Below are 25799 nucleotides of genomic sequence, written 5' to 3'. Positions count from 1 at the left end.
TTCTCTCATCTTTTGTGGGTTCACGTTCCACCACCTACATGGCAGCCAACAAGCAGTTGACAGCCATCCATAACTCTAATTTCAGCAGACCCCACCCCTTCTTCTGACTTCCGAAGGTACCAGGCACTCAAAGGGTTCACCGCCAGGCAGGTGGGCAGGCAGGCATGCAGACATATGTATGTGTGTGGTCACCACACACACAATGTGTACATTGTGCACTCATCCTTTATGATGGGTCAATGGCACCATTATAGTGGTTTTGAACTCAGGAGCCCAAGAACCCCAAATCTCTGCAGGGCAATGAGCAGAGGAAACCAGAGCCCTTCCCCCAGAACACCCTTGCAGTCTCACAGGCTATAAACTCCGTTGCCCAAATCTTCTGGGCTCTCAGAGACAGTTCAGGATCTCTCCTCTTGTTTGCTGCTCTCCTGCACATGTACATCGGGTTTACTGACCCCTAGCATGCCCCAAGATGGGAACTAATGTTCTGTAAGGGCAGACAGGTTAGGTACACTCCCACCACTGTGGTCATCCCAGCCCCTCTGTCCCCACAACTGGGACTGGACCATACACCTTTCTGCTTTTCAACAAGAGCTAGGCTCTCCTCACTTGAGACTCTCCAGGAGGTACCCAATTTTCTAGCTCAGGTGTGTCTAATGGCTTGCTGATCCTTGGGAAGAGGAAGAGGTCCATCTGGGCAGCAGGAGGCAAGAGGAGCTCATGAAAGCAAAATACGCAAAGTGAGGATGAGGCTTTCCTTTTCATCCCATCAAACTCCTCCCCTATAAATCAGACACCCCAAGCACCGTCTTCCCTTGTTCCTTTGTTTTATTCCAAGTTCTCCTCCTCCTTCTCCTCCTCCGCATCTTCCTCATCCTTGTTTGGAGAAAGAGTTTTTCTGTGTAGCCTTGGCTGTCCTGCAACTCAACTCACTCTGCCTTGTGAGTGCTGGGATCAAAAGCATGCACTTCCAACGCCTCCACTGCCACACTTTATGTTTCTATTCATTTATTTTATTGAGATGGGGGAAGGGGTGGGCTGGGGAACATCTCTGTACATAGCCCTTGAAATCATGACGTCCACCAGACCTGCCTCTAGTTCACAGACTGGGATAAAAGGCGTGCACTTCCACACCGGCCTGCCTGGCTTCCTTTTTATTGTACATATAGTTTAATTTAAAATATTTTGTTCATCTCTCTCTCTCTCTCTCTCTCTCTCTCTGTGTGTGTGTGTGTGTGTGTTTCCCCTCCCTCCTCTCTTCACATTTCCATCCCTACCTTCTTTCTGTCCCCCATCCATTCCTCAGAAAAGTTAAGGGTGCCCATAAGAGTCAATAAATCATGGCATATCAAGTTGAGGCAGAGCCAAGCTCTTCCCCAGTGCATCTAGGATGAGCAAGGCATTCCATCATAGGTTCTTTTTTTTTTTTTTTTAATGTTTTCTTTTTTTATTTTATTTTATATAACCAAGTCCATTTAAATGAAAACAAACATTTATAGACAATATTTGTGAATTTGGGCATTGTTCTTTCCAAACTACTTCCTGCTGGTAAGGGGCGCTGTCATGGGGGATTCGAAGAAGATTCAGAAATCCTGGCTGTAGTCTGTCAGGCTGCTTTGTCCAGCTGTTTTGAATGTAGAATCACCTGGTACTCTGTTTCAGGTGGTCTGGCTTGATCAAAACACATTAGTCTGGAGGAATCCACATCTTTTCATTTTCTGTGGAAGAGGATAGGTTCTAAAAAGCCAGATAGTGCACCAGCTCATGTTACAGTCCCTACAAACAGACCGAGTGATACAACTGTCACTCTCATGCAGAGGGCTTAGGTCTAGATCCTTGAGTTCCCACAAGCTCAGGTAAGCTGTATCTGTGGGTTTCTCCATCGTAACCTAGATTCCTTTAGCTCATATAGCCCCACCACTCCCTTCAATTGGACTCCCAGAGCTCAGCCCAGTACTTAGCTATGGATCTCTGCATTTGCTTCTATCAAGCAATTACTGGATGAAGGTTCTATGTGGACAATTATGATACTCATCAATCTGATTATAGGAGGGCAGTTGCGTCATACTCTCAAATATTGCTAGAAGTCTTAGCTGGGGTCATCCTTGTGGATTCCTGGGAGTTTCCCTGGCACCAGGTTTCTCTCTACCGCTGTAATGGTCCCCTTTATCATGATATCTCTTTAATTACTATCACCCTACATCTCTCCCCCAACTCAGCCAATATGATATCTCATGTTCCTATCCCCCATTCTCTCCTTTCTTCCCCCACCCCAGTTGACCCAGGAGATCTTATCTATTTTCTCTTCCCAGGGCAGTGGATGTATTCCTAATAGGATCTTCCTTGTTACCTAGATTCTCTGTGAATGTAGATTGTAGCCTGGTTACACTTGGCTTTACATCTAATATCCACTTATGAGTGAATACTTACATACCATGTTTATCCTTCTGGGTCTGTGTTACCTCATGCAAGATGATTTTTTTCTAGTTCTGTCCATTTGCCTGCAAATTTAAAGATCAGTTTTCCCCCCCACTGAGTAATACTACATTGTGTAAATGTATCACATTTTCTTTATCCATTCTTCAGTTGAGGGGCATCTAAGTTGTTTACAGGTTCTGGCTATTATGAATAATGCTTCTATGAACATGGTTGAGCAAGTGTCCTTGTGGTATGATTGAGCATCCTTTGGGTATATATTCAAGAGTGGTATCACTGTGTCTTTAGGTAGACTGATTCCCAGTTTTCTAAGAAACTACCATACTGATTTCCACAGTGGCTGTACAAGTTTGCACTCCCACCAGCAGTGGAAGAGTGTTCCCCTTTCTCCTCATCTTTTCCAGCATAAGCTGTCATTGGTGATTATGATCTTAGCCAGTCTGATGAGTAAGATGGAATCTCAGTGTTGTTTTGATTTGTATTTCCCTGATGACCTAGGATGTTGAACAATTCCTTAAATGTCTTCCAGCCATTTGAGATTTTTGTTAAAATTCTATGTTTACATCTGTACCCCATTTTTAATTGGATTATTTGGCATTCTGATGTGTATTTCTTGAGTTATTTATATATTTTGCAGATCAGCCCTCTATCAGATGTGGGTTGGTAAAGATCTTTTCCCATTTTGTAGGCTGCTGTTTTGTCTTATTGACCATGTCCTTTTCTTTACTGAAGCTTCTCAGTTTCAGGAGGTCCCATTTATTGTCAATCTCAGTGTCTGTGCTACTGGTGCTTATTTAAGAAGTTGTCTCCTGTGCCAATGCATTCCAGGCTATTTCCCACTTTCTCTTCTATGAGGGTCTGTGTAACTGGATTTATATTGAGGTCTTTGATGCACTTGGACTTGAGTTTTCTGCATGGGGATAGATATGGATCAATTTGCATTCTTCTACATGTTGATGTCATATGACAGCATGACTTATTGAAGATGCTTTCTTTTTTTCCCATTACATAATTTGGCTTCTTTGTCAAAATTCAGGTGTTCATAGGTGTGTAGGTTTATGTCAGAGTCTTTGATTGGATTTCATTGATCCACATGTCTGTTTTTTTTTTTTTCTAATGCTAAACTTTTTATTGCTATAGCTCTATAGTAGAGCTTGAAGTCCAGGATGGTGATGCCTCGGAAAGTTCCTTTATTATACAGCATTGTTTTTAGTTTTCCTGAGGTTTTTGCTTGTTTGTTTGTTTCTCCATATGAAGTTGAAAGTTGTACTTTTGAGGTGTGGGAAAAATTATTTTGAGATTTTAATGGGGATTGCATTTTAATGGGGATTGCATTGAATCTGTAGATTGCTTTTGGTGAAGTAGCCATTTTTTTATGTTAATAGTACTTATCTATGACCATGGGAGAGCTTTCCATTTTCTGATCTCTTCTTCAATTTATTTCTTCAAAGACTTAAAGTTCTTGTCATACAGGTCTTTCACTTTTTGGTTAGATTTACTCTAAGGTATTTTATATTATATGTACTATGGTAAAGGGTATTATTTCTCTGACTTCTTTCTCAGCCCATGTATCATTTGTACATAGAAGGGCCACTGATTTTTTTTTTAATCCCACAACATTACTGAAGGTGTTTATCAGCTCTAAGAGTTCCCTGGTAGAATTTTAATGTCACTAATATATACTAGCATATCATCTGCAAATAGTGAAAGTTTGACATCCCCCTTTCCAATTTGTTTCCCCTTAATCTCCTTTTGTTGTCTTCTTGCTCTAGCCAGAAATTCAAGTACTATATTGAGTAGATATGGAGAGAATGGACAGCCTTGTCTGGTTTCTGATTTTAGTGGAATCACTTAGTTTCTCTCCATTTAGTTTGATGTTGGCTATCATCTTGCTAAATATTGCTTTTACTGTGTTTAGGTATGTTCCTTGTGTCCCTGATCTCTCCAAGACATTCATCATGAAGAAATGTTGGATTTTGTCAGGTTTTTTTTTCAGCATCTAATGAAATGATCATTTTTTTTTAATGTGTAGCCCAGGCTGGCCTCGAACTTGTAATCCTCCTGCCTCTGCCTCCTTTAGCAAATCCAACCAGAGTGCACTACCACAACTGGCTCTTTCAGTTGTTTCTATGATGGATTACATTGACAGGTTTTCATATGTTGGACCATACCTGCATCTCTGGGATGTAGCCTACTGGATCATGATGGATGATTTCTTTAATGTATTTTTGGATTCCATTTACTAGTATTTTATTGAGTAATTTTGCATTAATATTCTTGAGGGAGACTGGTCTGTAATTCTCTTTTTTGTTGCATCTTTGTGTGGTTTGGTGTCAGGGTAACTGTAGCCTCATAAAAAGAGTTTGGCAATGTTCCTTCAGTTTCTGTTGTGTGGAATAATTTGAGGAGTGTTGGCATTAGCTCTTCTTTGAAATTCTGGTACAATTCTGCACTGAAACCATCTTGCCCTGGGATCTTTTTTAGTTGGGAGATCTTTAATGACTTTCTATTTCCTTAGACGTTTACATTGTTTATCTGGTCTTGATTTAACTTTAGTATTTGGTACTATAAAGAAAATTGTCTATTTCTTTTAGATTTTCCAATTATGCGGAATACAGGTTTTTGAAGTATGACCTACTGATTCTCTGTATTTCCTCAGTGTCTGTTTTTATGTATCCCCTTTTATTTCTGATTTTATTCATTTTGGTATTTACTCTCTGCCTTTTGGTTAGTTTGGATAAAGGTTTCCCTATCTTGATGATTTTATCAAAGAAACAACTCTTTGTTCATTGATTCTTTGTATTATTCTTTGTTTCTACTTTATTGATTTCAGCCCTCAGTTTGATCTTTTCCTACTGTCTACTCTTCCTGGGTGGGTTTGCTTCTTTTTGTTCTTGAACTTTTAGGTGTGCTGTTAAGTAACTAGTGTGAGAGTTCTCCAAATTTTTTATGTAGGCATTTAGTGCTATAAACTTTCTTCTTAGCACTGCTTCCATAGTGCCCCATAAGTTTGGGCATGTGAATACATTTTCAGTGAATTCTAGGAAGTCTTTAATTTCTTTCTTACTTCTTTCTTGACCTTGTGGTGATTCAGTTGAACATTGTTCAGTTTCCATGAGTTTATAAGCTTTCTGTAGTTTGTATTGTTGAATTACAACTTTAAGCTGCAGTGATCCATTAAGAAACAAGGGATTATTCAAATTTTTTTTGTATGTGTTGTGATTTGCTTTGTGGCTGAGTGTGTGGTCAGTTTTAGAGATGGTTCCAGGAGGTGCTGAGAATATATATTCTTTTGTGCTTGGGTGAAATGTTCTGTAGACGTTTAATAAATTCATTTGAATCATAACATTTGTTAGTTCTCTTATTTCTCCTTTAATTTTTTTTGTCCATTGGTGAGAGTGGGTGTTGAAGTTTCCCACTATTAGTGTAAGGGGTTTGTTGTGTGATTTAAGCTTTAGTAATGTTTCTTTTACAAATGTGGATGCCTTTGTATTTGGGGCAGAAATGTTCAGAATTGAGCATAAAACTTCATCTTGATGGACTTGTCCTGTGATGGTTGCTCCATTTCTTTTATTTAATTCTAGTTTGAAGTTTATTTTGTTATATATTATGATAGCCACACCAGCTTGCTTCTTGAGTCCTTTTGATTTTAAAGTATTTATCCAACACTTTATTCTGAGATAATGTCTACTTTTGAAGTTGAGGTGTGTTTCTTGTATGCAGCAAAAGGATGGATTCTATTTTCATATCAATTCTGTTAGTCTGTATCTTTTTATAGGAGAACTGAGTTCATTGATATTAAGAAATATAATAATCAATGTTATTAATTCCTATTTTGATTTTGTTGGTGATGGTGTGTGTGTGTGTGTGTGTGTGTGTGTGTGTGTGTGTGTTTCCCTTTGAGATTTGTTGGTATGGTATTATCTATTACTTGTGTTTTCATGGTTGCAGTTAACTTCCTTGGGTTGGAGTTTTTCTTCCAGTACTTTCTGTGGAGGTGGATTTGGGAATAGATATTATTTAAATCTCATCTTCACATGGACTATCTTGTTTTCTCTGTATATGGTGTTTAAAAGTTTTGCTGGGAATAATAGTCTAGGCTGGTATCTGTGGACTCCCAGTGTATGCAAAATCCCTGTCCAGGACCTTAAGGCTTTCAGAGTCTCCATTGAGAAGTCGGGTGTTATTCTGATAGGTCTGCCTTTATATTTCGTCTTTTTCTTTTGCAGCTTTAATATTTTTTATTCTATATGTTTATTGTTTTAATTATTATGTGGTGTGGGAACATTTTTTGGTACATCTTATTTGGTGTTCTGTAAGCTTCTTGTATCTTCTTAGGCATGTCCTTCTTTAGGTTGGGAAAGTTGTCTTCAATTATTTTTTTAAAAATATTTCTTGTGACTTTGAGATGGTATTCTTATCCTTCTAACCCTATTATTCTTTTTAATCTAAAATTATTGTTATAATCAAATTGATATTTACTGTCAAAAGAGTATATAAAAGGACCAACTGAATGATATATCCATATTAATTCTGCCTAAAATCAGTATACTGAATGAATTTTTTCCTTGCTATTATATGTAGAACAAAAGGATTCTAGTGCAATAATTACTTCATATATAGTGAATATTTACATGGCCTACAAGTCAGTACACAAGGAATAAGGATAAAGTGTTCAAGTGTTAAACATTTAAGTAGTATGAATTAGATTTGAGAGGAGTTTAGTGTAAAAGCCACTGCACTTTGAGAATTTATTTGCTAGGGAATCTTTTGCATTCATTTTTCTAAATCAAAAAATGTATAGCACTTAGTACGTAGGGTACTTAGCTCATTTGGTTGAGAGAGAGCTGCAGAGTAGTAGAGTACTAAAAGCTTCATGATAACAGGGTCTGAAAACAAAGGACAAATGGGGAACAGTGAGATGCAGCCAGAGCCCAACAGTGAAAGTGTCTGCTTCATGGGATAAATGTGTGTCTGAAAATAATGTGCATTAATGTGGCCCAATGCCTTAGTCTTTGAGGTGATTGCCGTTCACCCGTGGACATTTTGTCTGGAGTACAACTAGGTTTACATTGCAGGTTTCATTGTGAACATTTTCATTTCTGAAATGTTTCAAAACCAAATCCATGTCATTACCACCTCTTTATGTGTCACAACTTTGGTCCCAGATCTACAGATGGACACCATTGGCTGCTGTTTCTGCTTTGCTTCAAACAAAGGACATTTAAATCTGTTCCTGCACTCCTTAAATTCGACAGTCCAAATACGGACTCGGGAATGCTGTATTATTTTTTGTCATTGTGTATTTACCCTGCCTTAAAAAGAGTACAACAAATTCCTTATTTTCAATAACAATGTTATCTTTTATTAAATAACTAAACTGAGTTTTACTAAGTAATTTAGCAACAATTAAGAATATGGACCTATGCTAAACAGCAAAAAATATATCATAAATCCAGGCCACAGTTTTTGGAGAGATGTAAAATCATCACAGTGATTAAATGTATTCCTTTATTTCTTTTCCACTTTCCCAGCTCTCCAGACTTAGAGGCCCTTTGCACTCCAGTATTTACAAGTGGACTAGAAAAACGGATGCCCCCAGGTGCTCTCTGTCTCCCACCAGGAAGCAAGAGAGAGTGCTGAGGTCCAGGACCCCGGACCTAGTTACACCCCTCCCTCATACCTGCACCTGTTCCCACACCCCAATGGGCGTAGTCAGTGCAACAGGTGTGGGCGGGGTAGGTATCTCACTGCAATTCCCCTTTTAGTCTAAAGAAAAGATTTAGGCTTGATACAAAGCTATATACAAAGACAGTAAATATCAGGTATGCTCGATGAAAAGAAAAGTTAAGAACATACAAATTTAAGACCTATATCTTTGTGCTTGGATCTCTTACTCCTTTCTTGTTCTTAATCCTAACAGTCACCCTGCCCCTAACGTCCTGTGCAGTGCCACAACAAAAAACGTGTTCTGCTTTACTGGAAAACAATCACCACGTCTCTCACAATGCTTTGCTGTGAGGTGCACTGATAAAACAAAGCCCTTGCTCTCGAAAAGTACTGCACTTTCACTGTGTTTTCGATGTCCGTGTTTTACCCGGGCTCATGCGCACTGCTGTTCTCCACCTCATTGTAACTAGGATTCAGTTTTCCCTGCAGTGGAAATACAACGGTATTTGCTAATATACCGCTAGGTGGTGTTTTAGTCACTTGTGGGTGTGGTTTCTAAACTTGACTTTTCTTTCCTGTTCTTGATCCTGAATCTAACATGAACTTAACACTGTCACGATGCCCTTGTGAAATGCTAAAATAAATCTGTGTGCTACTCTTCCTTGCGGAAACAGTCACCACTGCTTGTACAGAGATTCGCTGTAAGGGGCCCCACTATAACAGAGTTCTTGCTCTGAGTAAGTACTGCTGTTTTCATTCTATTTGTAACAACCTGCTTTACCTAGTAATTTATGTACGGCTATTCTGGTTTAAAAAAAAAAAAAAAAAAAAAAACCTTAGAGCTGTATGAGCAAATACCATCACTACTATGTCCTTAACAGGATTCACTTTTTCTGCAGTAGAAGTACAATGACTTTTACAAATAAATCAGTGTTTTGCTTCATTTTGTTTTGTTTTCACTAGCGTGTGTGGTTTCTAATGTTGACACTGTGTGCTGTTAAACTTGTGGATTTTTCTGCTGGGATGTAATATTTCTTTCTTGTTCTTAACTCTAATCCTAACCCAAACTCTATCCTCAAACCTAACCTTAACCCTGAGTAGTTTTAATCCTAACCTTGATCCTGACCCTAACCCTGACCCTGACCCTGAGTAACCCTAACCCTGACCCTGAGTGACCTTAACCCTAACTCTGATCCTGACCCACCACAATTACATTGCAAAGAAGTAACTTCTCCTACTGGAAAGTGTATTTTAAACTAAGTGTAACTGGGATCACTAGTACACAACTGTAACCACAGCACTCAAGGAGCTGAGGCAAGGAGTTGTCATGAGTTCTAGGCCATGCTGCCTTATCAGAATAAATAAAAATAATAATCTAAAATCCAAACTTGTGTCTAGTAAGCACTACAAATCTTTGTTAAAATTAATTTATTTTTTACATTTCAAACCCTATTCCCTGTCTCCTCCCACTCCTCCAACTTCCCCCCTCTCATCTGCTCCATGGAGAGGGTAAGGCCTCCCCTGGGAAGTCTACTAAGTCTGTCCCATCATCTGGTTGAGGCAGGACCAAGGCACATCTCCAACCCCACACAATCTTTCTAGGCTGGGCAAGGTATCTTTCCACATCGAATGGATTCCACTAAGTCAGTTTGTGCATTAGAGTTAGATCTTAGACCCGCTGCCAGTGGCCTCATATATTGTCCCAGTCACACCACTGTCACCTATATTAAGGGAGTCTAGTTGGGTTTTATGCAGGTTCCCCATTTGTTGGACCTGAGTCAGTGATCTCTCACTAGTTCAAGTCATCTGATTCTGTGGTTTCCCCATCATGGTCTTGACTCCTTTGTTCATATTATTTCTCCTCCCTCACTTTGATTGTACTCCAGGAGCTTGGCCCACTGGTTAGTTGTAGATTTCTGCATCTGCTTCCATTTGTTTCTGGAAGAGGTTTCAAGCTTCTCTGGGGTTATGGATTGTAGGCTGGGTATCTCTTGCTTTATGTCTGGTATTCACTTATGAGTGAGTACATAGTATATTTGTCTTTCTGGTTTGAAGTTGTCTCACTTAGGATGGTTTCTTTCTAGTTCTGTACATTTGCCTGCAAATGTTAGGATAGCATTGTTTCTTAGCGCTTAATAGTACTCCAATGTATAAATATATCACATTTTCTTTAACCATTCTTCAGTTGAGAGGTATCTAGGCTGTTACAAATCTTTTTTCCTTCAAAAATTCTGCCAACTTTCCCCCCATCTCCTTGAAGATTTTGGTAATTTAAATGTAACTGGCCCCCATAATCTCATAGGAAGTGCCAGTATTAGGAAGTATGGCATTGTTTGAGTGAATATGGCCTTGTTGGAGAAAGTGTGTCACTGTGGGGGGGAGGTTTTGAGGGTTCTTATGCTCAGGTTACCAACCAATGTCTCAGTTGACTTCCTATTGCCTGGAAGGAGCAGGTCTCTGAGATATAGCTACCGCATCATGTCCGCCTACACATCACCATGCTCCCTGCCGTGATGATAATGGACTGAACCTCTAAACAATAAGCAGGCCACCTCAATTAAATGTTTTCCTTACAAGAGTTGCTGTGCTCATGGTATCTCTTTACAGCCAAGGTTTGTCACAAGTCACTGAGAGGATAGCACAAACAGTCAGAGGTAGAGAGGAGTGTGAAGGAAGAACCTTGCTGATCTTGAAGGCTCCACAGAGCTTATCAGGGATCCCCAAAGCTGTTTTACTCAGATTCTGGATAATATTGAAATTGTTCCACACAATATACTCTGATACCCAAAACACACAAAGATACAACAAAAAAAGAATTACAGACCAATCTCACTCATGAATATTGATGCAAAAATACTCAGCAAAATCCAAGAACACATTAAAAAAACATCATCCACCTTGACCAAATAGGCTTGATCCCAGAATGGTTCAACATATGAAAATCTGTTAATGTAATCCACCATATAAAGAAACTGGAAAAAAAAAAACACATGATCATCTCACTACATGATAAAAAAAAAAGCCTTTTTTGACAAGATCCAACATCCCTTCATGATAAAGATTTTGAAGAGATCATGAATACAAGGAACATACCTAAACATAATAAAAGCAATATACAGCAAGTGAGTGAAATTCAAAGCAATTCCACTAAAATCAGGAAGAAGACAAGGCTGTCCACTCTCTCTATATCTACTCAATATAGTACTTGAAGCAATAAGACAACTGAAGGAGATCAAGGGGATACAAATTGGAAAAGAAGAAACCAAAGTATGGCTGTTCACAGATGATATGAGAGTATAAATAAGCAACCTCAAAAATTCTACCTAGGAACTACTTATTAACACCTTCAGCAAAGTGGCTGGATACATGATTAACTAAAAAAAAAAAAATCAGTAAACCTCCTACATACAAATGATAAACATGCCAAGAAAGAAATTAGGGAAACAAAAAAAAAGCTTCACAATAGCCACAAATATGAAATATGTTAGTGTGCCTATAAACATGCAAGTAAATGACATATATGACAAGAACTTCAAGTCTTTAAAGATAATATAAGAAGATAAAATCTTACATGCTCCTGGGTTGGTAGGATTAGCATAGTAAAAATGGCCATCTTACCAAAAGCAATCTATAGATTCAATGTAATCCACATCAAAATTCAAAGACAAGGCTTGGTCTATTTGTGGGGACCCTGGCAGTTGGATCAGGATTTATCCCTGATGTATGAACTGGCTTTTTGGTATCTATTCCCTATGGTGGGATACCTTGCTCAGGGGGTGAGGTTCTTGGTCCTGCCTCATCTTGATATGCCAGGCTTAGTTGACTGCCCATGGGAGGCATTACCCTCCTGAGGAGTGAATGGGAGCGAGGGGGGACTGGAGTAGGGGAGGGAGAGGGAACTGTGATTGGTATGTAAAATGAATAGAACATTTAAGATAATAAAATCGAAGCACAATTCTTTAGAGATCTTGAAAGATCAATACCCAATTTCATATGGAAAAACAAAAACAAAACAAAACAAAAAATCCCCAGGATAGTTAAAGTTCTTCTGTTCAGTAGAAGTTCCAGAAATATCACCTTCCCTGATTTCAAACTATACTACAGAGCTGTAGTAATAAAAACCTGAATGGTACTGGCATAAAAATAGACAGCTGAATTGATGGAATTGAATCAAAGACCTTAACATAAATCCACATACCTATGAATTTCTCATTTTTTGATAAAGAAGCCAAAAGTATACAATGGGGAGAAAATAAAGCATCTTCAACAAATGGTGCTGGTTTAATTGGAGGTCAGTATGTAGAAGAACGCAAATAGATCCATATCTATCAATCTGCACAAAACTCAAGTCCACATGGACCAACGACCTCAACATAAAAGAAGATACACTGAACCTCATAGAAGAGAAGGTGGGAGGTAGCCTTGAATGCATTGGCACAGGAGACAACTTCCTGAAGAGAACGCCAATAGTGCAGGCACTAAGATCATCAATCAGTAAATGGGACATCATGAAATGGAAAAGCTTCTGTAAGGCAAAAAACACCATCAATAGCACAAACTGGTGGTGTTCAGAATGAGAAAAGATTTTCACCAATTCCCCACCTGATAGGGAGCTAATTTCAAAAATATATAAAGAACTCAAGAAATTAGACATCAGCAAATCAAATAATCCAACTTTTAAAAAAAACTGAGGTACAGATCTATTCAGAGAATTTTCAACAGAGGAATCTCAAAGGACCAGGAAGCACTTAAAGAAATATTCAACATCCTTAGTCATCAGGGAAATGCAAATCAAAACGACTCTGAGATTCCATTTTACACATGCCAGAATGACTAAGATCAATAACACAAGTAACAGCTCATAGTTGGGAAGATGTGGGGCAAGGGGAATATGCCTCCACTGCTAGTGGGGGAGCAAACCCGCACAGTCAATTTAGAAGTCAATATGGTGGTTCCTAGGAAAATTGGGGATCCATCTGCCTCAAGATCATACCAACCACTCCTGGGCATATACCCAAAGATTGCTCTACCATACCACAAGGACACTTGCTCAACTACATTCATAGCAGATTATTTGTAATAGCCAGAACTTGGAAACCTAGATGTCCCTCAACCAAAGAATGCGTTATTTTTTAAATGCAGTACATTTACTCAATGGAGTATTACTCCGCTGTTAAAAAAATAATATCATGAAATTTTCAGGCAAAAGGATGGAACTAGAAAATATCATCCTGAGTGAGGTAACTCAGACCCATAGAGACAAACACGGTATGCCTGACTTATAAGTAGGTATTAGCTTTAAAAGCTACAATCCACAGATCCAGAGAGGCTAAGCAACAAGGAGAGCTCATGGGGAACATTTTGATCTCCCTTATTAATGGAAATAGAATAGGTTTCATGGGTAGACTGAGTGAGAGCAGGTGCAGACGGGAACAGCATGGATTAGTTGCAGGGGGGATGGAGGGAGACAGTACTAGGAGAGACAACTGGAATTGGGGAGCATCTCAGGGATAAGATAGAGACTTAGTGCAATGGAAATTCCTAGGAATCTACCATGGTGACCCTATCTGAGACTCCTAGTAATGGGGGTCACAGAACCGGAACCAGTCATCTCCTGTAACCAGGCAAGACTTGGCAGTGATGGGATTGAGACCCCAACACAGGCACAAAACCTTTGACCTACAATTTGTCCTGCCTGTAACGTGTGCTGAGGTAAAGGTGGAACAGAGATTGTGGGAGCGGCCAATCAATGACTGGTCCGTCTTGAGACCCATGCCACAGGAGGGAGCCCACTCCTGACAGTGCCTGGAGGGCCAGGAACCAGAGGCTGGACAGCCCAGAGACCTTGGATAGAACCAAATACAACTGGCAAAAGAAAGAAAAAAGTCAGCAAAACGATTCCTAATGATATTCTGCTGTATTCATAGACCTAGTATAATATCATCACGGAAGTGACCTCATCCAGAAATTGAGGGACACAGATGCAAAGACCCTCAGCCAAACTTTAGGCAGAGTTCTGGGAGTCTGAGTCAGAGAGGGAGGAAGCATTATAAGACAGGGGGGTCAAGGACACCACAAGAAAACTCAAAGAATCAACTAACCTGGGCTCATAGTGGTTTATAGAGACCAAAATGACATGGGTCTAACCTAGGCCCTCTGCAAATATGTTATGGCTGTGTAGCTTTGTCTTCCTATGGCACTCCTAATAGTGGGAACAGGGACTGTCTCTGACTCTTTTGCCTGCTTCTGGAACCCTTCTTATTAGATTGCTGTGAGGTGCCTAGTCTTACTGTAATGTCCTATGCCGTGTTTGGGTGAAATCCCTGGGAGGCCTGCCCTTTTCTTAAGGGAAACAGAGAGGAATGGATTGTGAGGAGAGGGGAGGTGTGGGTAGGGACTGGAAGGGAAGGAGGGAAAGAAAACTGCAGTGGGGATTAATATATGAGAGAAGAAAATATAAAATGGTTTCTAAAGTTTTTCAATCACCCTTGTAATGCTTGAGACTGTGTATACTTTAAGTAAAAAGCATTAACATTCTTTGCTGTATAATCTGTGAGCAGTAGAAGAAAACAACAGTGGCTCGTCTTCTGTCCATTTCTGATTGTCTGTTGCTGTGTCATGCCACACCTGAAATAGCCAACCATTCAGAACTTTTTTCAGTCTCGGGTGACAGAAATCCAATTTCAACTGGCATTGGAGTAAATGAGCAGATTAGGCATGCCTGCTCCACAGTTCATTTCTAGTTTCATTCTCAGGAAGTTCCTGAACATACGGCCATAGGTAGCTCTAGGATCACTGCTGCAAAAGTGACATTTTAGTTCTCTGACTGTCATAATTGCAGGTTTATGACAACCTTCGGTCAATATCTAGAAACACTGGATACTTAAAGGAGTGTGCTCACCAGCCGGAAACACAAGATCACAAATAAAAAGGACCCTGCAGAGAGAAAAAGAAACTGACAGGGGAGGCACACTCCTGCCATCTGAGCAATGGGGCACTCACTGGGTTGCTACACCTTCAAAGCTATCTTCATCAGCACAGAGTTCCTGGCCAGCTAAGCCTACATAGTACTATGGTAAACACTATAAACCGAGCATTTGGGAGGCTGAGGCAGAGTGCCCATGATGTTGAAATTACCCAGGACTACTAATAGGAGACCAGTCTGAACTACACAGCAAGATCTAGTCATAAAACAATGCAAATGAAGTATTTGTTGATTTAAAATTTGCATTGTGTACAGGGATCTCTCCTCCCCTTTTTTCTTGTTTTCTTAAACAGTGTAAAAGAAGCCTGCACCATTGAACATCCATTCTTCATCATTGCTGAAAGATGTCCTGCAGTCAGTTTCCGAGCACCTTCTGGCCACAGCCTTAAATGATGTTGAAATTTACAGACTGGCTCAGCAACATGTTGAGGTTCTGCTCAAGTGGAGGACAAACTGGCATAACACCAAAAATGGTGCCTTTTTGAGAAAGGGATAATTGAAGTTGTCTGATAAAGTTCTAGATTAATGAAACTGAACAAATGAAAACTTTAGTAGAATCATTTATTATCTTGAGTTGCGATGTCACTAAAACAGTAACCATATTTTCTCCATCCTCCTGTTCCTAAGAAAACAAACAACAGAAAACTCAGCTATGAGCAGGAATTAGGGATTATAAATAAGAGTCAGACATCTGAAGACAGTGTGAGAACAAAGATCAGTCTTTGCTGACCTTCACTCTGCTAATCAAGGGGAGCTTTTGTAGAAAGCTGAACACAACATACATCCGTAATTTAGTACTATGTTGATACACGAGGTTCCTGTATGGGATTTTAGTATGTTTATGTAAACATACTGTATTTGTGTATGCATTCATGTGCAGATGTGTGTGTATGTGAGTGTGTGTGTGTGTGTGTGTGTGTGTGTGTGTGTGTGCATCTATGTGTGTATTTGGGTCTGTGCAAGTGGAGGCCAGAGTTGATGTTGAGTGTCTTCCTCAATTGCATCCTACCTTTTTTTTTTTTTCAGATAAGGTCTCAATGAACCTGGAGCTCACTGATTCAGCTAGACTGTCTGGCCCACCTGTTTTTCCCAGTGCTTGGGTTATAGACATATACAACTGTGCCCAACGTTTTGTGAGAGCTGGGAATTTGATATCAGGTTCTCCTAGTTACGAAACAAACCTTTTGCCAGCTGAGCCATCTCCTTGACCTGAGACAAAAATCTTAAGCTTTCTTTTTCCTTCTAACATTCCTTTGGTCTTGGACTACGTAAAGTAATAGGTTTTGTGTGTGTGGTATTAGAGATCAAACTCAGAGCCTTGCTCATTCAAGGCAAGAGCTCCATCAACATCCCCAGCCCAAGCAATGATCTCTTGATTAATAATCCTCAGAGAATAAGCTTAACTAGCCAGAAGATTTCTGCACCTATAAAATTTTATTCTATTTTTTTTTCTGACATGGCAGTAATTTGGTGATATCAATTCTGTAACGCCTCAGTCTGAAATTGTTAGGCTAAGGGCTGGAGAGATGGCTCAGCTGCTAAGAGGCTGTTCTTCCAGAGGACCTAGGTTCAATGCCCAGCACACATGTGGTCACTCACAACAGGCTGTGACTCCGGTCTCCTGGGATACATCCCACTCGCCTGTCCTCGGCGGGCACCATGCAGTGGTGCACAAACACACTTAGACAAACCCTCAGACACATAACACAAAAATAATATCTCAAAAATTTTAATTGTCAGGCTTGCACATAGCCTACATTGTTGATCTTTCCTTTGCAAAAAGTAATTCTGATAGAAATACTTTAAGGCACATTCTGTTCTAGTTTTTTCAGAGAGTGAGGCTGAGATTGGCTTGCTTTATACCTCAGGCTGGCATTGATCTTACGATTCTCCTGCGACCCCACCCCCACCCCAACATCCTGGGATTCCAAGCATGCGTCACCATGCCTGCTCTATCTATTTAAAGTCATATAAATCTATAATTATGATTGTATGTGCATGTATGATGTGTGTAGGGGAGTGTCATCATGCATGTAGACATCAGAGGACAATGTTATGCCATCAGCTCTCCCTTTCCACCTTTATGTGAGTCTTGTTGCCAGGTTTGCACATGACATGCTCTCACCCAGTCAGCTTCCTCACTGGCCCTACTCTATGTTATATACATAGACTTTCCAACTATTGTGTGGAACCGAGAGCCTTAGTAATTCTAGCAGACTGGGCCTACTCACCTCATATTTGAGAATTGATGAGATTTCCTTTTTTTTTTTTTTTTAAAGTTAGACAGTGTCTCTCTATATAGCACTGCCTATCATGGAACTCACTGTATAGATCAGTTGTTCCCGAACTCACAGAGATCTTCCTGTGTCTGCTTTCTGACTGCTGGGATTAAAGGCATGCCCTGCAGTGATGATGTCTACTAATGAGAAAAGAACGAGGCTGCCTCTAGGACTTCCTCTCTATCTATCATTATCCCTCTCCTTCCCTGGGGTGAGTTTTCCCTGCTTTCACTTCATAATTACTGAAAATTAAAGGGAATGAATTTTTCACTCAAAAGTAGTGGGTGGTGAGTGGAGAGATGGCTTAGTAGGTAAGGTGCTTGCTGTCTAAGTGTGAGGGCCTCGGTTTGAATCCTCAGAACCCACGTAAAGCTGGGCATAGTAGGGTGAGTTCCACTTCTACAGGAAGATGAGAGGTAGAGTCTGAGAAACCCGTAAGGTTGTGGGCTAGGTAGCCTGGGATACACAGTGCAGCAGCAAACAACAGAGAGGCAAGGTGGGAGGTGAGACCAGAACTCTGAGATTGCTCTGATACCCACATGTGTGCCATGGCCATGCATGCACGCATAACATACACACAAACACGTGTACACCCATACACACTTACCCACACTAAACAAGAAAGGGTAGTGGTGCTCTATAGGCAATAGTATTAATACTTAAAGTCATACCATCTTATTAAAATACTAAAAAATAAACTTACACTTCATCTCTGAATTTATCCAAAGTTATTATATGTCCGTCATCGTTTAAAACTTCATCTGCAGTATACAGACCCAAGTTTTTTAGGGCTGTAAAAGCAAGAATGAGGAGAAAATAAAATGTACACAATGGAATTACTTTCACCTAGAGAGAGTTACGGAATGGCTTTACTTGGTGTAGGGCACACTGACCTTCCTTATACTGCACAAATGATATGCAGCCTCTACCAGAGGAGTCCATCATCTCAAACATCGACACAATGTTAGAGTTTTCCATGAAGAAAGGGAATCCTATGCCTGTTAACTTGGCAATTCTCAGCTGTTCCAGAAGAGAGATTAAATATTCTCTTGGTTTTTCTGCAAATAAACAGTTGAAACTCATTCTTATATGACATTAAACTGTTACAAGTAGAAATAGTCCAGGGATGAAGAGTGCAGGCCTTGCTTCCATGAAACCTACCCTACAGCAGAGAACATTTGTGTAGCTGAACTCAGAAGTACTCTAACTCTAAGGGCTGAGTGTCACAGTCCAGAGACTGCACCTGGGATTTTTTTAAAAAGCTTTCTGGATGATCTGATTTGCAGATGGGGATGGAAGCCAGGAAGACAGGGGGGATGGTATGATGCAGAGAACACAGAGGACCGAAACAGAGTCTTAGACAAACTTGGTCTCCTGGGGAGGCAGCATGTTTATGTCTAAGACAGAAGCAGTTATGTGACAATCACTGCAGAAGTAAGACATAAGATGGCAGGAGATGGTCACTGTGTGTCCACTGGCAGGAAGCAGACGTGAGGGCTTCTGCTCAGCTCACTTTTCCTTTTTTTGTGGGTCCAAGACCCTAACTCTGGGAATCATGTCACGTGCTGGACAGGGTTTTCCATTCCAATAAGCCTAATCAAGACAGCCACAATAGACATGCCAGAGACCCATCTCCTGGATGATTCTAGACCTCCAAGGTGACTGGAACTAACCACCATAAGGACTCTTTGCATTTTTCATATTACAACAATATTGTGGCCACAATACACTTCACACTTCCAAAAATTGTGTTTAGTATCTTTATTTAGGTTGGTAATATTCAAGTTTCTAGTTGTCTATAAATGGTATTCTGAATCGCATTTAAGGTTAGGTGTATGCCAGCAGTGGGGAAGTAGCAGAGTTCAAGGCCAGACTAAGCCACTTAGGAAGTCCTAAGGCACCTTGGGATATAAAACCATGTCTCTAAAAACAAACCAACCAAAGATGTGTGCAAGCTAGAGTTATCTGAGTGGAGGCAACCTCAACTGAAAATGCCTCTATAAGATCAGGCTGGGGGGCCTAGGTTCTATAAGAAAGCAGGCTGGGCAAGCCACGGGGAGCAAGCCAGGAGGCTGCAGTTCTCCAGAACCTCTGTAGCAGCTCCTGCCTCCAGTTTTCTGCTCTACTTGAGTTCCTGTCCAGACTTCCCTCAGTGATGAACTTTTTCCTTCCCAAATTATTTTGGTATATCATCACGGCACCAGTAACCCAAACTAAGACAAATGTTTCAAGGATCACCACAAGAATTTATTTATTTTCCTATTTTGGCTCTGAACTCCTAGTCTTCCTGCCCCCCATGTGGAGTTGGGAGTAAGGTGTTATCCTGCATGGTTTACATGGTGCTGGAGATCAAACCCAGGGCCTCATGCATGCTGGGCAAGCACTCTACTAACTAAGCTACATTCCCAGCCCCCGTGTGTGTGTGTGTGTGTGTGTGTGTGTGTGTGTGTGTGTGTGTGTGTGTGTGTGTGTGTTTTGAGATAAGGTCTTGTTATGCATCCTTGGCTGACTTATAGTTGTTCGCCATGTATCCCAGGCTGACCTCAAACTCAAGATCCTCTTACCTAAGCTTCTTGCATGCTGGGATCACAGGCATGTACTATCATGCCTTGCTTAATCTTTACTATAGATAATTCTGTCATTATCTGCGTGTGTGTGCACACGCACATGCACACACACACGCCTTTACAAACAAAAAATGCACTTTGCATTGAGCTGTGTATACACCTCTGTCTAGACAAAAGCAGTTGGGTCACTCTGAACTATAAGTTCCATTGTAAGCCTTGGTAACTCTTCTTTTGTGGCCAAATGCATCCTAAAATTAGTTGTAGTGGGTTTATCCATCTAGGCTTGGGTGAATGAGTAGCTAGGCAAATGTGTCCTCAAAGTGAACTTGCAGAAAACCCCTATTTACAATCTTTCACTTATGCATAATTGCAAGTGTGTATGATTGAAATTAGATGCACCATATAGGACACATACAGTAAATAAGGGCTTATATAGCCAAGCTTTTCGTTCCAAACAAACAGCCCTGGCAGCTGGCTCAGCACCTGCCACTGACAAGGATGGCCTGAATCGAACCTAGGACTCCATAGCAGAAGGAGAGAACAAACTCCTAAAGCTGTCCTCTGACATTCACACATGTGCATACATGTACACGATTTTAAAATAAAAGAAGAGAGAACCCCAAACCACTAACACTCGTGTTTACCCTCAGTGAACAGCTCTCCTTCCGTTCGAAACTGGAAAAGAATCCTTAGGAAGCAACCAGAGGCTCTTGAGTGGCCCTTGCTCACAGCCAATGCTCTCTGTGGTCTCTCTGGCCTGTATTCTGTTTGCCTCTGAATAAAATCCTGAGCTCCTTCCTGTTCTGTGTGCTCCATCAGTACTTCGAACAAAATGAACACCCTGGATACACAAGTGTAGACTGAGACCCCTGGCAACACGTGAGTTAGTAATGGACCACATTAGGGCAGGAAGACTGAGAGATAGGATCACAGTTATTAGAGATGACAGTTACCTGATGAGAGGAACTGTACAGTGGAATATCCATATGTAAATATATATATGTATATAGATATATGGATATGGATATATATACACACAGAGAGATATGTGGGGGAACTATACATTGGGCAATATTCACATATTCACATATACATGTGTATATATATATATATATATATATATAGAGAGAGAGAGAGAGAGAGAGAGAGGTATGTATAAGCAGATCTACGTGGAGATGTACATGTGGAGATATCCATATATACAGACAGAGATATATGTGGAGGAATTAGTGATACACAGAAGACTGAGAAAACATTAAAAATGTAGTATTATTAACTTCAGAGAAAAAAAAACAAATGAAATGTAATCCAAGCATATTACACACACACACACACACACACAAGCTGCTTTTTCTTTTTCTTTTCGGTTTAGTTTTTCGAGACAGGTTTCTCTGTGTAACAGCTCTGACTGTCCTGGAACTAGCGCTGTAGACCAGGCTGGCCTCGAACTCACAGAGATCTACCTGCCTCTGCCTCCTGAGTGCTGGGATTAAAGGCCTGAACCAGCACTGTTTGGCTAAATTTGTGTTTTAAATTTATTGGCAAGAAGAGTTAGGTCGGTGGTTAAAGGCACTTGTCCTTGAAGAGGATCTGGTTCAGGTACCAGCACCCAGATCACAGCCACAGGTAACTCCAGACTCTCTCCTGGTCTCCTCCAGTACCAGACACACAGGCATATATGCAGGCAAAACACCTATACATGTTTAAAACATACATTTTAAAAATAAAATATTCTGAAAGACTTTTCTCAACCCCTAGGAGGTCATACTAGTTTTCATCTTTTCCAAGTTGGGGTGGTATTTCTGCTTCTTTCCATGGAAGTAATGGACATTTTGGGTTTTTATACACTCATTTTGAAGGCTGGTGGGCTCCAATCACTCTGGGAGGATGCCATGCCATTTTCACCTCAACATAACTTCTTACTGTATACCACCAAAACTTATGAAGTAACCCAAATTTTGAAAGGATCTAATGCATAAAAATGACAGGGAAAAAAACTGGCTTCCCAGGAGGAGCCTGGCAGCTCATGCATCAATTATTTAGTTTCCTTACTAATTAGAGACACCATGGAATTGAAAAGATCTGTTGCTTGGCCGGCCGAGGCTGGTTTAACTGTAATTCATTTAACTCCCCCCCCCCCCCCTTATAAGATCGGTACTATTATCTCCATTTTCCAGTGGAAGAGACTCAGGTTCTGTCTTTTCCCAATTGCTCACAACTAAAGGGTGGACCTGGACCCAGATTCTGCCACCCGCTGAGCCATCTCCTAGCTAGCGGCAAGAGGCCTTTTATCGTGTTTGGCTGGGGGGGGGGAGGGGGTCACAGAGTCAATGACAAGAGCAGGGTTCCACTATCTGAAGGCAGGGAATGGAGTGAGTGGGAAGAACAGGGTATGGGAAGCAAAGAGGCGGCCTGGGGACTCTTGCCCTGGGCAGAGGTAGGCCGAAAGTCAATGGAGGCAAGATCCTTACTTGGTCGGACAAAGAGGAGGAAGCTAGTGAGTTGGCTCAGCAGCTCCATTATCTGATGTTTTTCTAAATATTCCTTGGCTTGAAGCTCCCGGTTATCCTCAGTGTTCATGTTTCCCTGCCAAGCCGTTGCTAGGCGACCAAGCAGCGTCCTGGCACCTCAAGCCCCACCCCCTCAGCCGCATTCAGTCACGTGACATTCTTCAACACTATCAACGCCCTCCCATTCCAGAACAACATTCTTCCCTGCTGAAGTGTAGGTGTGGCCAGCAGGAGGACACGCGCTTGTGGGATGGGTGTCAACCCTTTCATAGATCAAGGCTGGGATTGGTACCTGTCCCTGCCGCCTGCCACCCGGTTCTATACCTGTTTATCTGATGATGAGGGCTGTAAGTGATAGGAACACGGGGTAGGGGAGGCAGGAGGAAGCTTGCAGTTCTGAGAGCCCAAAATAGCATTTTCGGGATGAGTGTCCTGCAGGGATGCTCTGGCTACTGGCAGGAGGTCTCAGCTGATGGATCCTGAGCTTCAGAGTGTTGGCCACTTAAACTTTTTCCCCTTTTAACACTTTTCAAGTGGGACTTGGTGTGTAGGTATATAAGCCTGCATTTACTGTTGGTCAGAAGAAATTAATTTTAAAACAGTTCTTTGAAGTCAGGTGTGCTGGTGCCTATATACCCAGCACTTGTGGGTGGAGGCAGGGGGATTAGGAGTTCACTGCTATCTTTGGCTATATAGGAAGGTCAAGGCCAACCCGAAGTGCAACCACCCGGCCTCTGGAAACCAAAGCAAACTAAACCAAACCAAAACCAAATCTTTTTCTGTTCCTTAGCAATGAAAGCAATTGTGTACTGACACACATGTGTGTGCTTGGTTTTATTTGAGGAACTAAATGTCAGCTGAATACTGGCTACTGCAAGACGCAGAGCATCTGCAAAGGTTTTCAGAGTTGACTGGTATTTTGATTTTGTAATTGTCAAAGCTGAGAATACTACTTCACAGAAATACAAAATCACTGAAGTATCTTTAGGGCCGTTCCAGTGATTTGTTGACAATTCTTTTTCCCTCAAGTCAAAAATTCATGTAATGGTTTTATTTTATTCTATTAAATTCAAGGCAACGAGTCAAATATTTGGGACTAAGCTATACCTCAGTGGTATAGCAATTTTCTAGCATGTCAAGACAGGAGGCTAGATCCCCAACACTAACCAGCAACAGTATCCAAAAATTCCAAACAAACAAATCCAAAAGACCCCGCTAAAAAAGGCTGAGCACTAGTCCAGTGTGAGGGCAACTCTAGATTTAATCCTAGCACCAACAAAGAAAACATAAACTCATAATTTACAGCAGGCTGTAAAGGTATATATCTGTAACTCCAGCATTGTGAGGGTGCAGGCAGATCAGTAAAATAAATAAATGAATGGATAAATTAATTAATCCATTGAATACAGCCTAATACTTAAATCTGACATGTGTTGAGGAATGCCAGTAGGAAAATTTTAAGAGTGATTGTCTTATGTAATTAAGGCTTTATATTTCTATACTAGAAGGAAATTTACATGTACAATAAAACACTGAAATTTATTTCATAAAACAGTCTTAAATCTGAGCTTAGGCAGGGTTTGCTGGCACTTTAGGATGGGACATATGGGAGAACTGGGAGGGGTATCAGAGGGAGGCCCCAGCCTTGGATGGACTCAGGAGCAGCATCAGAGGTGGGTTCAAGCCACAGGCCTTGAGCAGCACTAGTGAGTGGCCCAAATCCCAGCCCAGAAGCAGCATCAAGGAAGCCATGAGCCTCAGAATCAGGAGCAGTGTCAGAGGGAGGCCCCAGCCTCAGCCTCCGGAGTAAGGAGGGATCACTGGGTAAAGCAACAGCAGCAGTTTCTAACATTAGTTTCCAGAAACTATTGCAAAAATTTCCTCTGGGAAAGAGCATCTGTGTCTTAGCCAGCATCCACTGCCATTTCTTGGTGAGAGATGCCCCACTAATACATCCACTCAGCCCCATGTACACCTCCAACAGGTGGAGTGTCCATCTGAGCTGTAGTCCCACCTGCACTTCAAGGAGTGACCACCTGAGCACTGGGCCCACATCCACCAGGAGGAGCGTTCACAGGAAGATCTGCTCTACTTGTACCTGAAGGAGCCGTCAATGGAGCCACAGCCCCCAACTATACCAACTGAAGAAAGAGGAGACCCCCCTGTAGCTCCTCCTATACTGATTAGAGAAAGAGATGCTTAGACAACAAAGGTAAGAACACACTCAACAATATAAAGAGCAATAAGGCACCACTAGAGTTGCTACAACAGCAAGACTTGAACATTCCAACACAGATGAAGTAGCAGAAAATGACTCAAAAAGTAACTTTATGAGGATAATTGAGGTCCTTAAAGAGAAAATGAAAAATTCTCTTTAAAAAAATGAAGGAAAAAACAAACAAAAAATTAGAAGATACCAACAAATCCCTTAAAGAAAACCAAGAAAAAGAAATCAAACAAGTGAAGGAAACAATTCAAGACATGAAATCTGAACTAGAGATAATAAAGAAAACACAAACCAAGGGAATTCTGGAAAATGGAAAATCTGGGTAAACAGTCAAGAACCACAAATGCTGGCATAAACAACAGAATACAAGAGATGGAAGAGTGAATTTCAGGCATTGAAGATAACTTGGAGGAAATAGATTCATTAATCAAAGAAAAATTTAAACCCAACAAATCCTTAACAAGAGGCTTACAGACCACCAAATAGACTGGACAAAAAAAGGAAAAAAAGGCCCCTTGCCACATAATAATCAAAACAATAAACATACAGAATAAAGAAAGAATATTAAGAGCTGCAAAGGAGAAAGGCCAAGTAACATATAAAGGCAGACCTATCAGAATGACACCTGACTTCTCAACAGAATCAATGAAAGCCAGAAGGTCCTGGTAAGAGATTATGCAGACACTAGAGGACCATGGATGCAAGCCCAGACTACTTTGCCCAGCAAAGCTTTCAACAACCATAGATGGAGAAAACAAGATATTCCATGATAAAAACCAAATTTAGACAATACCTGTCCACAAATCCAGCCATACAGGAAGTGCTAGAAGGAAAACACCAACACAAGGAGATCACCTATGCCCACAAGAACATAGGAAATAAATGAGTTTACAGCAGCAAACCCCAAAGATGCCATCACCACCAACAAAAACAAAAATAACAGGAACTAGCAATCATTGGTCATTAATATCCATTAACATAAATGGTCTCAATTCACCTATAAAAGACACAGGCTAACAGATTGGATATGAAAACAGAATCCATCCTTCTACTGCAAGAAACACACCTCAAACTCACAGACAGATGTTACCTCAGAGTGAAGGGTTGGGAAATTTTTTTTCAATC

At 40.8% G+C, this 25799-nt stretch overlaps 1 protein-coding gene across 1 annotated transcript; it reads right to left on the bottom strand.

Annotated features, from left to right (window-relative positions):
* Window positions 1–15635: 15635 nt before the first annotated feature.
* On the bottom strand, window positions 15636–22537 carry Efcab10 (EF-hand calcium binding domain 10). The gene is made up of 4 exons (XM_051175294.1): window positions 22409–22537; window positions 18264–18428; window positions 18074–18161; window positions 15636–15713 (listed from the first exon to the last, which is right to left on the bottom strand). The coding sequence occupies exons 1-4, from the start codon at window positions 22515–22517 to the stop codon at window positions 15677–15679; spliced, it is 399 nt and encodes a 132-aa protein (XP_051031251.1). The 5' UTR covers window positions 22518–22537; the 3' UTR covers window positions 15636–15676.
* Between the last annotated feature and the right edge of the window lie 3262 nt (window positions 22538–25799).

This window comes from Phodopus roborovskii, unplaced genomic scaffold (assembly GCF_943737965.1).
Source record: "Phodopus roborovskii unplaced genomic scaffold, PHOROB, whole genome shotgun sequence".
NCBI lineage: Eukaryota > Metazoa > Chordata > Mammalia > Rodentia > Cricetidae > Phodopus > Phodopus roborovskii.
Note: the sequence above shows the minus strand (reverse complement) of the source record. Positions and strands in the feature narration are given on the sequence as shown.